Genomic DNA, 12,941 nt, shown 5'->3' on the forward strand with positions numbered 1-12,941 from the left:
AAATTTTTACTTTTAAATATATATTAATTAGTCATTTAATTGACATTTTTTGTTAAAGTTTTAATACAGAAATTCGAAAAAAAAAAATAAATTGTTTTCAAAAATTTATAAGCTTATATAGTTCGCACGTTAAACATTTATATGTAATCTTCATATTTAGCAAAGTTGTATAATAAAATATACGACGGAAGAATGCTATGGCGCAACTAATGAAGGATGGTGTAAAGTCACGCGACGAAGGAAGTATTAAATATTTATTGAAATCTGCAAAAAATTTACGATATATTGTTAAAAGTATTTAATAATAGTAATTTAACCTCACTTATTACGGTGTTCAAGTACAAAATATCAGAATATAAAGGGCAACATGTTATTCATAGCAATGACATTTTAATTCCTTGCAGTCGTATTAAATTTAGACATGGGTATCGTACTGATCGGAATTAATTTTCGTTGAACGACTAGTGATACATAATATGCAAGATTATGTAGGATAAACAAATTTTAGATATATATTTACACAATAATATGTTTTAATGTTATGTTTTTATATAAAAATTATAATTTATAATCCTCCATTGTGTGGTATCTTTCAAAATAGTCTCCAACATGAAGTCCTGCTTTTCGACTACACGTATCGAAAAAATAATTAGTTCGGCGTCTTCCGCCCTGGATTTTTCTGTTTGAACATATAGAACAATCTTTACTTTTTATGTTTTGATAGTGACGCAATATTAATTTGCTCTTTATCTGAGGACGATGGTCTTCCTGATTTTGAAAATGCTCTGTCACGAAAATCATCTACAAATTGTTTCAACAATTTTCGGACAAATATTGTATCCATTATGTATTATTGTTCTTATTTTTCTTTTTTTTTTTTTTATTAGTATTACCTATGAAATTCGACAAACGAATCAACTTAATAACTTCCCAAGAAATTGTTGCGATTCGTGATAAATTTGAGAAATATTAATAGACGTAAATTTAAAAGTAAGAAGTTTGATTCATCATGAATATAGACAAAACGGAGACGAATGAATGATGTTTGATACGTAGTATTAGGATTAGTTCCTACAAATATTTTTAAAAATACTACAGAGAAGATGATGGTTAATTCAAAAATTAAAACACGATCAAAATAATATTTTAAAGTATATTGAAGATGACGGATAATTTTGAAATATAATACATTGCTAGTGAGAATCTTAATAAAACACTTAATGAAAATGTTAATTTAATGATCATCGATAACACTCAATTTAAAGAATATTATTAATAATATCAATGGAGAATCATTTCTATAAAATTTAAATTCTCAAAATGTCTCAGTTCTATCGAAACTAAGTCAAATTAAATTCAATAAAATTAACGAAATAAATGAAATTTATAAAACAATAGAGCTACATATTTATGTGAACAGCGTTTTATTATACGGATTGTATAAAAAATTGTTTAACGAATTGTATAACGAATTGTTATATAACAATTGGAAATATTTTTAACACTTGTAGCACTTCAAAAAAAAAAAAATGCATAGGAATTAAAAAGTCTTTCCTGTCGCTATTGTAATGTCATTCTATTGTCCATAATGCATTAATCATTCATAATATTTTCTGTTTTATTCTTCTGCATATAATAAAGTATGGATAACATATCATAGATGTTAAATTAGACGTAATTTATCAGATAATATAACATAATAAATCAAATATACACATACACAAATACAATATATATATATATATATATATATATATATATTATATTTATAAATTAATTCATTTATAAATGAATCTCTATTTATCATATTTAAAAGTATATGTATGTAGATTATAGTAAAAATTAAACGATTTTGAAATTACTAAAAAATTACTAAAAAAAATTACTCGATATATAAAAAAAATGAAACTATAAAATGTATTGTCTTTACAATACATATGCTTACCTCAGGAATCTTTAATTTTCAATGAATTAAAGAATTCTGTTTCATTCGATTAAAATTTATATGACGTCGAATCTACATGTCGGATGCTAATTTAATTAAATGATCTTTTTACAAAATCGTTTTACCATAAAACGTAAAAAATAGTCACAGTTACTATAATACTGCATAATTTTCATCGAATATTTTTTTAAATTCTTTGCATTTTGTGTTATGTAATAATACAATTTATTCTCAAATTGTTATTTTATCAAATATCCATTTTTTAAAATGGTTTGATAAAAGGAAATATTACATAGAAAAATTTTTTTCTTTTTTCACATTGAATAATAATTTAAAAAGATAAATATACGTTTCTATTTGAAAAGAGAAAGTAAACCATCAAATAATCTTAAAGATATTCAACAAGTAAAAAATAAATAGGACATTTGTAATTTCTCAATGAAATCGTGAAACTTATGTAAATTTATTGAAAAAAAGAACTATTTGTTTTCGATATAAAGAGGTATATTGTAAATACTCATTAAATTCGTATTGATATTCTCTACAAATTTTATTGAGCCTAAAATATCGATTTTCGTAAAAAAATTAATTACGGTTTTCAATAGTCATATCTAGACATTCATATCTTTTAAATCTTAACTAAATTTTCTATAAAATAAATGTGATAAATGTTATATAAACTCTTCGGAACATAGTAATTTTTATTTCAAATATTCATTTATACGATCACTTGTATCGCAAATATTTTACCGTACCGTTTAATTCACACTCATTACAGAATCATTTCCGTTCTACATATATTACATATCGCTATGAAGAAATTACATTATTATGGACGTCAAAATATAAAAAATCCAATGACATTGAATAAATAAATACATTATAAATTTAAATAAATTTATTTTATAATGAATATACTAACTTTTAGTATATTCCATACATTTTGTTACTATCGCCGATCATTTTTTATGTAAATATATTATAATCTGTAAAAGTATTATAAATGAAAATTAATTTACCCCATTCTATCGATGAAAAATTATAAAAAGTTACACTGCGGTAATTCTTTAGTACATCGTTGGCAGTTGTGACATTCACATACGGTTAAATACTTTGATTCTTTTTGATATTTTGATATAAATTACAAAATTCAAAAATAATTATGACTATCGGAAACTTGGACGATGATGCAGTTGTCATTTCTGGAATATCCGGGAGATTTCCTGGCTGTGACAATATCAATGAATTGATGGAAAATCTTTTGAAGGGTGTTGATTGCGTGTCCACAAATCACACAAGATGGAAAATAAGTAAACACATATAAAATCAATTTTAATTTAAAGATCTATTCAATTACAATAGATTTTTTACTTTATGTGTCTAATAAATTAATTCTGTTAGATAATAAAAAAATTCCATCGCGTATTGGGACGATATCGAAGATAACAAAATTAGATCATATTTTTTTCGGCATCAATACGAGACTTGCCCAATACGTGGAACCAACATCCAGAATTCTTTTTGAAGTTACGTACGAGGCAATCTGTGATGCTGGAATAAATCCTACAGATATACGAAACACGAACACCGCTGTTTTTGGAGCACTGACGTTAAGTGAATCAGATAAAACTCTCTTTTACGAGAAATTGGAAGTAAGTAAATACATTCGCATTCAAGATTTCATCTCCATTTAATACTGCTAGGTGAATTATACTTTTTCTTGTAAATGTAGCAAAATGGACAAAATTTATTAGGATGTTGTCGTGCTATGGTATCAAATCGGATCTCATTCATTTTGGGACTGACAGGCACAAGCTGTACTATCGATTCTGGTTGCACATCAAGTGCGTTGGCTATTATTAAAGCGCACGAAGCAATAAAGAGTGGAACTTGCGAGAACGCGATTATTGATGTTGGAATCTTAGCATTGCATCCACAAACATCTTATCATATGTACGAATTAGGTAAAACAAAATAAGTAAAGTAAACAAAAGTAGCTAAATGATTATTCTACATTTTTTTCATATTTGTATATTGCAAGAAAAATGAAATTCGTCTTTAGAATTTTATCTTTCAAGCGTTCATTGAGATTTCAAATGTAATGAACAAAAAGATTCTCCTATCGAAGAAATAATAACGTAGACTATTTTATTGTTATTGTTAGGTTTGTTGTCAGAAGACGGCGTGAATAGATCTTTCGATGCTAAAGCTTCTGGATTCACGCGAAGCGAATCGATAGGTGTTTTATTCCTTCAAAAAGCCAAAAATGCAAAACGGATTTACGCTGAGGTTTTTAATTCAATGCTAATGTATAGTGAAACAATAACGAGAAATAAATGCTTTTTTCCGACGGGCGAATATCAAGCGAAAATTATGAAGCAAACGTTGAAACAGTGCGGTTTAAAGCCTAGCGATATAACTTACATCGAGGCCGATGGTACGGCGATCAAGGAGGGAGATCGCGAGGAATTAAAAGCGATAGATCTTGTTTATGCTCAAGATCGAAGTCCCTCTAATCCTCTCCTAATCGGTTCAATCAAGTCAAACATTGGTCATACACTATGTAATAATACAATAAATTCGATCTTCAAGGTAATTCATCTGAAAATACTCGAAGTATCTGTATATATATTTATTTAGAACCATTATGGATTAATTTCACTTTATTTTTTCTAGGTAATCATTGCTATGGAGACAGGAGTTATACCTCCGAATCTTCATTACGATGAACCTCCGGAGGATGCCAAATGTCTTCGTGATGGACGCGTAAAAGTTGTTACAAAACCAACACCTTGGAAAGATGATTATGCTGCCGTGAACACTTGCTCTATCTCGGGTTCCTTCTCTCATATTATCTTAAAACGTTATTCAAAAGAAAAAAAGAAGAGAGAACTTTTACCAAATGCAATGCCACGAATTTACGTAGCTTCTACTCGATCCAAGGAAATGATTTCATCGATCTTTAATAATGTAAGTTCTAATATTAAAACAGAATTGATCAGAATGTCATAATTTATATCTATTTTAAATTTAGTTGAAGAAAAACCGCAGTGACAATGAATTGGGTCAGTTAATTTACGATGTATTTGACATACCATTTCATAGTAGTCTGTTTCGTGGCTATACAATATTTCCAGAACTTGAAGAAGAAGAATCAGAGAAAGCGATTGAAGAAATAATACCCGTTTCTGACAAATCTTGTCAAATTTGGTTCGTTTTCTCAGGAATGGGTTCGCAATGGACTGGCATGGGTAAGAATTATTTAAATTAATTCAAAAAACAATTTATACATCTATAATGATATCCTTGTGATTTTCTCCGTAGGTAAATCTCTAATGAAGATACCAATTTTCGCACAAGCAATAAAAAAGTGCAATGCAATTTTAAAACCTCGAGGTTATGATATTGAGCAAATTATATGTGATAATGATCCGACAATATACGACAACATCGTAAATTCTTTTTTGGGAATAGCGGCTATACAAGTAATTGCTTGTTAAATATTTTACATCGTTCAGCATTTCTTTTTTCAATTAAATTGTTCTTTATTACTTTCTCATAGATCGGTCTAATAGATATTTTAAATGCAATTGACCTTAAACCGAATTATATCATTGGACACTCTGTGGGTGAACTGGGTTGTGCTTACGCAGATGGTTGTTTTACTGCTGAGGAAATGATTTTAAGCGCTTTATCTCGAGGTCTGGCATCGATAGAAAGCAATTTGATACATGGAACTATGGCTGCAGTTGGTCTTGGCTATGAACAGGTGCGACATCTTTGTCCCGAAGACATCGATGTTGCTTGTCACAATAGTAGTGATAGTTCTACCATAAGTGGACCTACCGAATCTATTAAAGCTTTTGTTAAAGAATTACAGGTAAAATTTAAGAAATCGTTTGAAAAACAATTTTAATAGTAATAGTATTGTAAAATTAACAATCATTATTCTTATTTAAGGAAAAAGGAATATTCGCTAAAATCGTGCCAACTAGTAATATCGCTTATCATAGCCGTTACATTGCACCGGCTGGTCCAAAATTGTTGAAATACTTGGAAGAAGTTATTTCTCATCCAAATGCTCGCAGTGAACGTTGGATATCCACGTCTATTCCGAAAAGTGAATGGAATTCAAATAAAGCACGCCTATCGTCAGCGGAATATCATACAAATAATCTTCTTTCTCCAGTTTTATTCGAAGAAGTATTGAAAATGATACCAAATAACGCTATAACCATTGAAATTTCACCCCATGGACTTCTTCAGGTTTGCTGACAATCGAGAAACATTTAAATTCTATTTATTTGTACTGTTGAAATTATTATTTTTTTTGCATTCTTCAGGCTATTCTTCGAACATCATTGAACAATTGCATTAATTTAACATTAACGAGACGAAACCATAAGGATAATACATATTTACTTCTAACCACCCTAGGAAAGATTTATAATTTTGGATATCCCATTAAGGTAGGAAAGCTTTATCCACGAGTCCCATATCCTGTTTCTACGAATACTCCATCGATCTCTTCTTTCTTCGGATGGGAACATGCCATCGATTGGTAAGTAAATCTATTAAATTCTTTTAATTAATTAGCATACAATGTACTTCATTTTTATTTTCATAGGTACACCAATTTCTACACAGATTTAAATATGATCAATACGGAACATACAATTAAATTCAATCTAATGTCGGCGGAATACAGTTATTTAAAAGATTTTAGAATTGATGGAGATGTGATTTTACCTGTTAGCGTATATTTGAAACTGATTTTGAATACTTATGTAAATTTTATAAATAAGGATAAGACTAATACAATTATTGTATTTGAGAATATTCAAATTTACAATACATTACTAAGAATGCCACTCGATAATGATGTTGGATTAGTCATTATGGTAATGATAGGTAAAAGTCACAATTTTTTGTCCTTTTTTTTTTCTTTTTTCTTTTTTTTTTTCATGAACTTATAATAAAAACAATTTTCGTTTTTAGGTTCGGGAAATTTTGAAATAAAAACCATGAATAAAAACATAATAGCATCTGGAACTATACAGAAAATAAAAACACCTATTAACGAAATTATAGATATTAAGTCATTAAAGAAAGAAAGTGAAGATTTAATGACAGAAGATATTTACGCTGATTTACTTGTACGTGGTTACGAATATAGAAAACATTATAATATTATCGACGGACTCTCTTCATCATGTTCCAATGGTACACTTAAAAGTAACAATGATTGGTCGTTGTTATTAGAAGGATTGTTTCAAGTGCATATCTTTAATAGTAACAATAAAAATATTTTGATGCCATATACAATACAAAAGATAGTCATCGATATGAATAAATTCACAGAAGAAAGAAACGAACACAGTAAGTTTTTTGTCTTTTTTTATGCATTACAAATTTTTATTCATACAGAATATTTTTTTATGCATTACGAATTACACATTTTCAGCACTACCAATAAAGTACGACAAACGGATCAATGTGATAAATTGCCCAGGAATTGTTATGAGTGGTCTCAAACTTAAGGAAGTACCATTAACAAATTCATGTTACAAAATACTGGCGAATAAAATTCGATTTATACCGAATATTGACAATACGGATATAAATATGATTGACGTTTGGTACATGATATTGGGATTACTTTCCGAAAATATGTATGAAAATACTACAGGGAAGATAATAGTAATACAGGAATCAAAACAAGATGAAGATAATATTTTAGAGTGTCTCAAAAACACATTGAAGACAACAAAGGAAAGCTTTGAAATAAAATACATTGCTAAAGAGAATCTTATGCAAACGCTTGACGAAAATTTTAAATTAATGATCATCGACAGCACATATTTTAACGATTTAAGAAACACTATTAATAATATCGGTACAGAATCATTTTTATTGACGATCATAAAGACGGAAGATCAAGATAAAATGATTGCCGCATTCACAAGTATAGGATTAAATCTCGTTCTAAAGAAAAAAATAGCCCTTAATCGCACGGTTTTGCTTCTACGAAAAGTTGAGAATGCAAAGAAACCAATTGTCATTAAAAATCAAGACAATTGTATTGATCATCTGAAAAGGAGTTTAAGAGATTCGAAATATGATAAAGTTATCTTTCTGGTGAATACTATTACAGACAACAATGTCTTTGATACAGTTCGAATTCTAAAACAAGAGCCAGAATACAGGAAACTTCAAGTTTTTGATCTACAAAATTCAAAAGCACCGAAATTTTCGCTTGAAAATGTATTTTATCGAAACCAGATGAAATTAAATCTTGTTCAGAACGTATTGTCGTCCGATAATGTATGGGGTACGTATAGATGGATGCCATTGTCTGAGAAATCTACTTCCTTACCCCGTTGGCGAGCTAATATTGAAAAATCAGGTTCATTATCTTGTATCGAAGAATTACCATTGACTAAAAAACAGGATAAAAGTATTATACAAGTAAAGCGTGCTGCATTCGATTTAAATATTTATGAGCAATGGTTGAACAATGAAGTCAATTTAGATTCTCAGATATGTATCACAGAATATTCAGGAACAGATGAAAAAGGTCATAGAGTAATGGGACTTCTTCAGAATTTAACAATAAGTAATGAGATTTGTCCTGATCCGGATTTTACTTGGACGATACCAGACTCTTTAAGCTTCGAAGATGCTGCAACAATGCCTCAAGCTTATTTGGCAGCTTTTTCCATTTTACATAAGAACTCGTATTACTTTACCAAAATAAAAACTATTTTGATACATAACGGTGCTAGCGAACTAGGACAGGCTCTTATTAATCTATCTTTATGGTATAATTTTGATATCTATACAACTTACGAAACTGAAACCGAAAAACAAGTAATCCAATCGATTCGACCACGTTTACCAGAGTCTCATATTATCCATATTAATAACTATAAAAATCACTTTGCCTTTAAGGAGGACAAACCCATAGATTTGATTGTTGCAAGCTATTCGGTCTTGAACCAGCTTGAATCTTGTCTGCAGATTATCAAAAAACATAAATCTTTGATATTGGTTTTAAATTCTAATGAAACTTTTCGAAAATCTTTTGGCACATATGCTTTGCTAAATGATATTAAAATATTTAGCTGTTGTTTACAGAATCTATTTAGTTTTCCAGCGAATAAAAAAAGAGAATTAGCAGATATGATGAAAACAGCTCTACAAGCTGGTACCTTAAAACCTCTTATTTCTCGAAGAGTTTATCTTCCGAAGAAAACTCAGGAAAGAAGAACTGAAGTTTGTAAACGTTATGGAAAGGTAATTAATTTTTTTTTTAATTTATTTCCCGATAAGTTGAATTTTATTGACGATGATTGTATTTTGTCGTTAGGTTCTCGTCAATTTGCAAGAACTAGTGAAATGTTCTTATTTCGTTCCTCGTCTATCTTTTCGTAACGACAAATGTTACTTCATTGTCGGCGATTTCAATATTTTTGGTAAAGCAGTGATCGAATGGATGATCGAGCAAGGAGTTAGGAAATTATTAATAGCTTCTAATAAATCTATCAGAGATCGTAAGGACCGTGTGCTTAAATGGCGTGAAAATGGAGCAACGGTGATCATTCGCGAAAAAGTTGACATGAGCAAAGCGACAAACGTTGATAACTTGCTAAAAGAAGCCGCTTCTCTTGGTCAGCTCGAAGCTATCTTCGATCTACAAAGAACATCGTCAGCGTCTCTTCCTGAATGTTCCAAAGTCACTAAAATACTCGACGAAGAAAGCAGAAAACTCTGTCCTTCTAACGTAAAATTCTTCGTTTTTTCATCACCCGTTTTGAACGATGATTCTTCAAGAGATTCTATTGTAGAAAAAATATGTGAACAAAGAATGAAATCTGGCCTTCATGGATTGTTTATTTTATTGAGTAATTCTATTGAAATTGAACGCTCAGAATTTATAAATATATTCTACAAAGAAATCTCGTCATTTCTGCAACAACTGAGTAATTTTTTCGTTGCAAAAGCTTTTCTAATTGATCTGCGCTTTATAAGTACGAGAAAACATTCCGTTGACGATAATGAGAAGTATATCATTACTGCTGTAGATGAAGCTGAGGTAACTTATTCTATTATCTTTTCTTACCGAAAGTACGAAATTTGTTTTTTATAAATTATAATCGTTTTTCAAATTTTTCAGGTCGTTGATAACGAAAATGAGAAACTTTCTGATGAAAATAAACATTTCCTTAAATATATATATTCTTCGAATAATTCGGATCAACAAATTCTACGAAATTCGTAAACAATTTTCTTTTGTCTTTAACCCATTCTGATTAGAGATTAATATGTTCATTCCTTTGGTGTGATATATATATATATATATATATATATATATATATATATATAATTTTTTTTTTTTTCATTATTATGCTTATTTCCATATGTAACAAATACGTATAGAAATATATGAATCTACCTGATAATTTATCCAAAACATAACGATTTATTTATGATTAAACTCAAAAAGCATAATTTTTATTTGATTTTATAATAAAACGTTTGAAAGTTATTTTCAGTGTTTTGTTTCTATGTTATGTTAGAGTTTTGAAAAGCTGATGAGAACTTCAAAGTGTTAAAACTTTTTTTTTAAGTAAACAAATAATAGAACAATATGTAAATGTTGTTAAATAAATTTAATCAACAAAAGAATAACATAATATTTATATCTAGGTAAAATTTGTAATTTAATCAACAAAAGAATAACATAATATGATAATCTAGGTAAAATTTGTAAGAATTTCATCGAATAATACAATATAATAAATGGAATTTATTAAATGGCAAAGCTATGTGTACAGAATTTTATTGTCGGAAAAATAATGAATAAGAACATTCTTACTATGTACAGCTTAAAAAAATAGTCTACGCCTCAATATTCATAAAATAAATTAGAGAAAATAATGTTATAAATTAATTAATAATCGAATTCGAAAGGACATTGTTGTTGCCATTTTATCATCATTTTTTTATTAATGACATATTAATAATTTGCTATTTTTTCACTTTTTCTTCTACATATATTGATTTAGTGGACTTCTGCTATTTATCTTATTTTCATGCGCACTTGAATGGATAGGATAAAAATAAAGTTAAAATAGACGAAAAAATATTACGAATAATGACGAACTTACTTACTTCTGAAATATTTACATTAGAAATTTTCTAATGAAAATGCTGCATATCAATAAAAGGTACACCATAGGCGTACGTTATATTCGTATTGATATTATTTACAACTTTTGTTAAACTTAAAATATCAATTTTCATCAATTTAGGCGTAATCGTAATCATTCGAACTTCGCGCCATCTGAGATCGATCCCACGTGATTGTCGAGTCCACCCGAACTCAACCGAATATTTGACGAAATCGATTTATAAGTTGCTCGAGAAAGATTTCCGAGTCAACAGTCTACTTCTAGACAAAGACTAGAGAGAAACAATAAGATGAAATGTTAAAAGTATCGTTTGTCTTCCGGCAACTTGCAATAAAAGAAAAAATATTTTTAATTTCCATATCATGACAAGCCTTCTACATATATATATTGTAAATCGTGTGACGTAAGTCACCATTACCGAGCTAATGGCTGCTTTATTTAAATGCAGTTTCCTTTTTAATTTCAATTAAACATCAAAGTATTTACATTATATATTGCTAATCATAATTCAATAAATTAATAAATTAGATAGAAATTTAAATTCATTTTTTAAAAGGAAGCACAATAATTCGCAATTTTATTTTACTTTTAAAGCATTTCAAAAATTAAAGATTAAAAATTTTTAATTCAATTTTTTTTTTTTTTGTTTAATTTCTCAAAGATTCATTATATGACGAAGTAATCTTTTTGATTAATCCATGTGATTCTGTAATTTTTGGTTTTGTAATCTATTTGATTAATACAAGTATAGAAAATAATATCTTTGAGTAATTTTGAATTGCGAAACAAGAACCAGAATACGAGGAAAGTCAAATTTTGTGATCTAAACGCTTCGAGATATATTCTATCGAAACAAAACAAAAATAAACCTTCGTTGAAACGTGTTGTAAATTTAAGAATATATGACGCATATGCAGATGAATGCTATGTACCAAAAGCTTTACAAAAGAGTACCTTAAAACCATCTATATCTCGAAGATTTCATTTTCGTAGAAAAACGTAGGAAAAAAAGATTGAAATTTGTAAATGTTATAAAAAAAAAAATAATTAATTCTTTTTTGTAAAGTTTATCTCCTGATATGTTTTTCTAATGTTTATTGACGTTGATTGTATGAATGTATTTTGTTCTAGATTACTTGTCAACTTGTAAAAATCGAAAAAATGTTTTCCATTTTGTTCCTCGTATTTTTTATCTCATCGTCGAGAATTTTATAAAACATTGATCAAATGGATGATCCATCAAGAATTATATTCGTAGCTTTTAATAAGTCGATCTGAAATCGTAAAGAAATTATTTGCTTGAATTAACACGAAAGTGCAGAAACATTGGATTGCTTGAGATATCCTATTGTAGAAAAAAAAGAAAATATATATATATATATATATATATATATATATATATATATATATATATATAAACAAAGAATAGAGACTGAACTCCATGGAGACTATTTATCCTAATGCTTAATTAATTGTTGAAATAGAACTTATTTCGGAGACTTAATTAAAGAATATATTTAAGACGAGAATCTCGCTGTTTTTGCAAGATCTAAGCATCTATTTTTTTCGAAGCTTCTGTAATCGCTATACATCATAAAATTATAAGAAAACATTCTATAGACGATAACGACGGGAAATATCATCGCCATTGTTGAAACTTAAAAAGAGATTTTTATTTTTTCTAATCAATAGTTTAAAAGTTGTTTCTTCTCGATGAATGATTTTGTTTTTTTAACGATGGCTTTAGGAACGTCAACTGATCAAAATATTCTTGCTTGACGAAGTGATGACTTTTAATTTAA

General features: G+C 28.4%; 1 protein-coding gene across 1 annotated transcript; it reads left to right on the forward strand.

The window, feature by feature from the left end:
- Nucleotides 1-3,005: 3,005 nt before the first annotated feature.
- LOC124948605 (fatty acid synthase-like) lies at nucleotides 3,006-10,308 on the forward strand. The gene is made up of 15 exons (XM_047492434.1): nucleotides 3,006-3,255; nucleotides 3,347-3,597; nucleotides 3,678-3,909; nucleotides 4,110-4,537; nucleotides 4,622-4,915; nucleotides 4,980-5,196; nucleotides 5,270-5,430; nucleotides 5,508-5,825; nucleotides 5,906-6,211; nucleotides 6,289-6,506; nucleotides 6,573-6,856; nucleotides 6,944-7,324; nucleotides 7,410-9,241; nucleotides 9,315-10,040; nucleotides 10,122-10,308. Exons 1-15 carry the CDS (start codon nucleotides 3,108-3,110, stop codon nucleotides 10,224-10,226), a joined length of 5,901 nt encoding a protein of 1,966 aa, XP_047348390.1. The 5' UTR covers nucleotides 3,006-3,107; the 3' UTR covers nucleotides 10,227-10,308.
- Nucleotides 10,309-12,941: the final 2,633 nt, after the last annotated feature.

Source organism: Vespa velutina, chromosome 4, assembly GCF_912470025.1.
Source record: "Vespa velutina chromosome 4, iVesVel2.1, whole genome shotgun sequence".
Taxonomy (NCBI): Eukaryota; Metazoa; Arthropoda; class Insecta; order Hymenoptera; family Vespidae; genus Vespa; species Vespa velutina.

Excerpts from the sequence above, each read along its gene's own strand:
- LOC124948605 (XM_047492434.1), top strand. The coding sequence starts at position 3,108 with ATGACTATCGGAAACTTGGACGATGATGCAGTTGTCATTTCTGGAATA. Across the intron at positions 4,916-4,979 it reads TTTCATCGATCTTTAATAAT|TTGAAGAAAAACCGCAGTGA; the intron begins GTAAGTTCTAAT and ends TTTTAAATTTAG. Across the intron at positions 9,242-9,314 it reads TTTGTAAACGTTATGGAAAG|GTTCTCGTCAATTTGCAAGA; the intron begins GTAATTAATTTT and ends TTTTGTCGTTAG.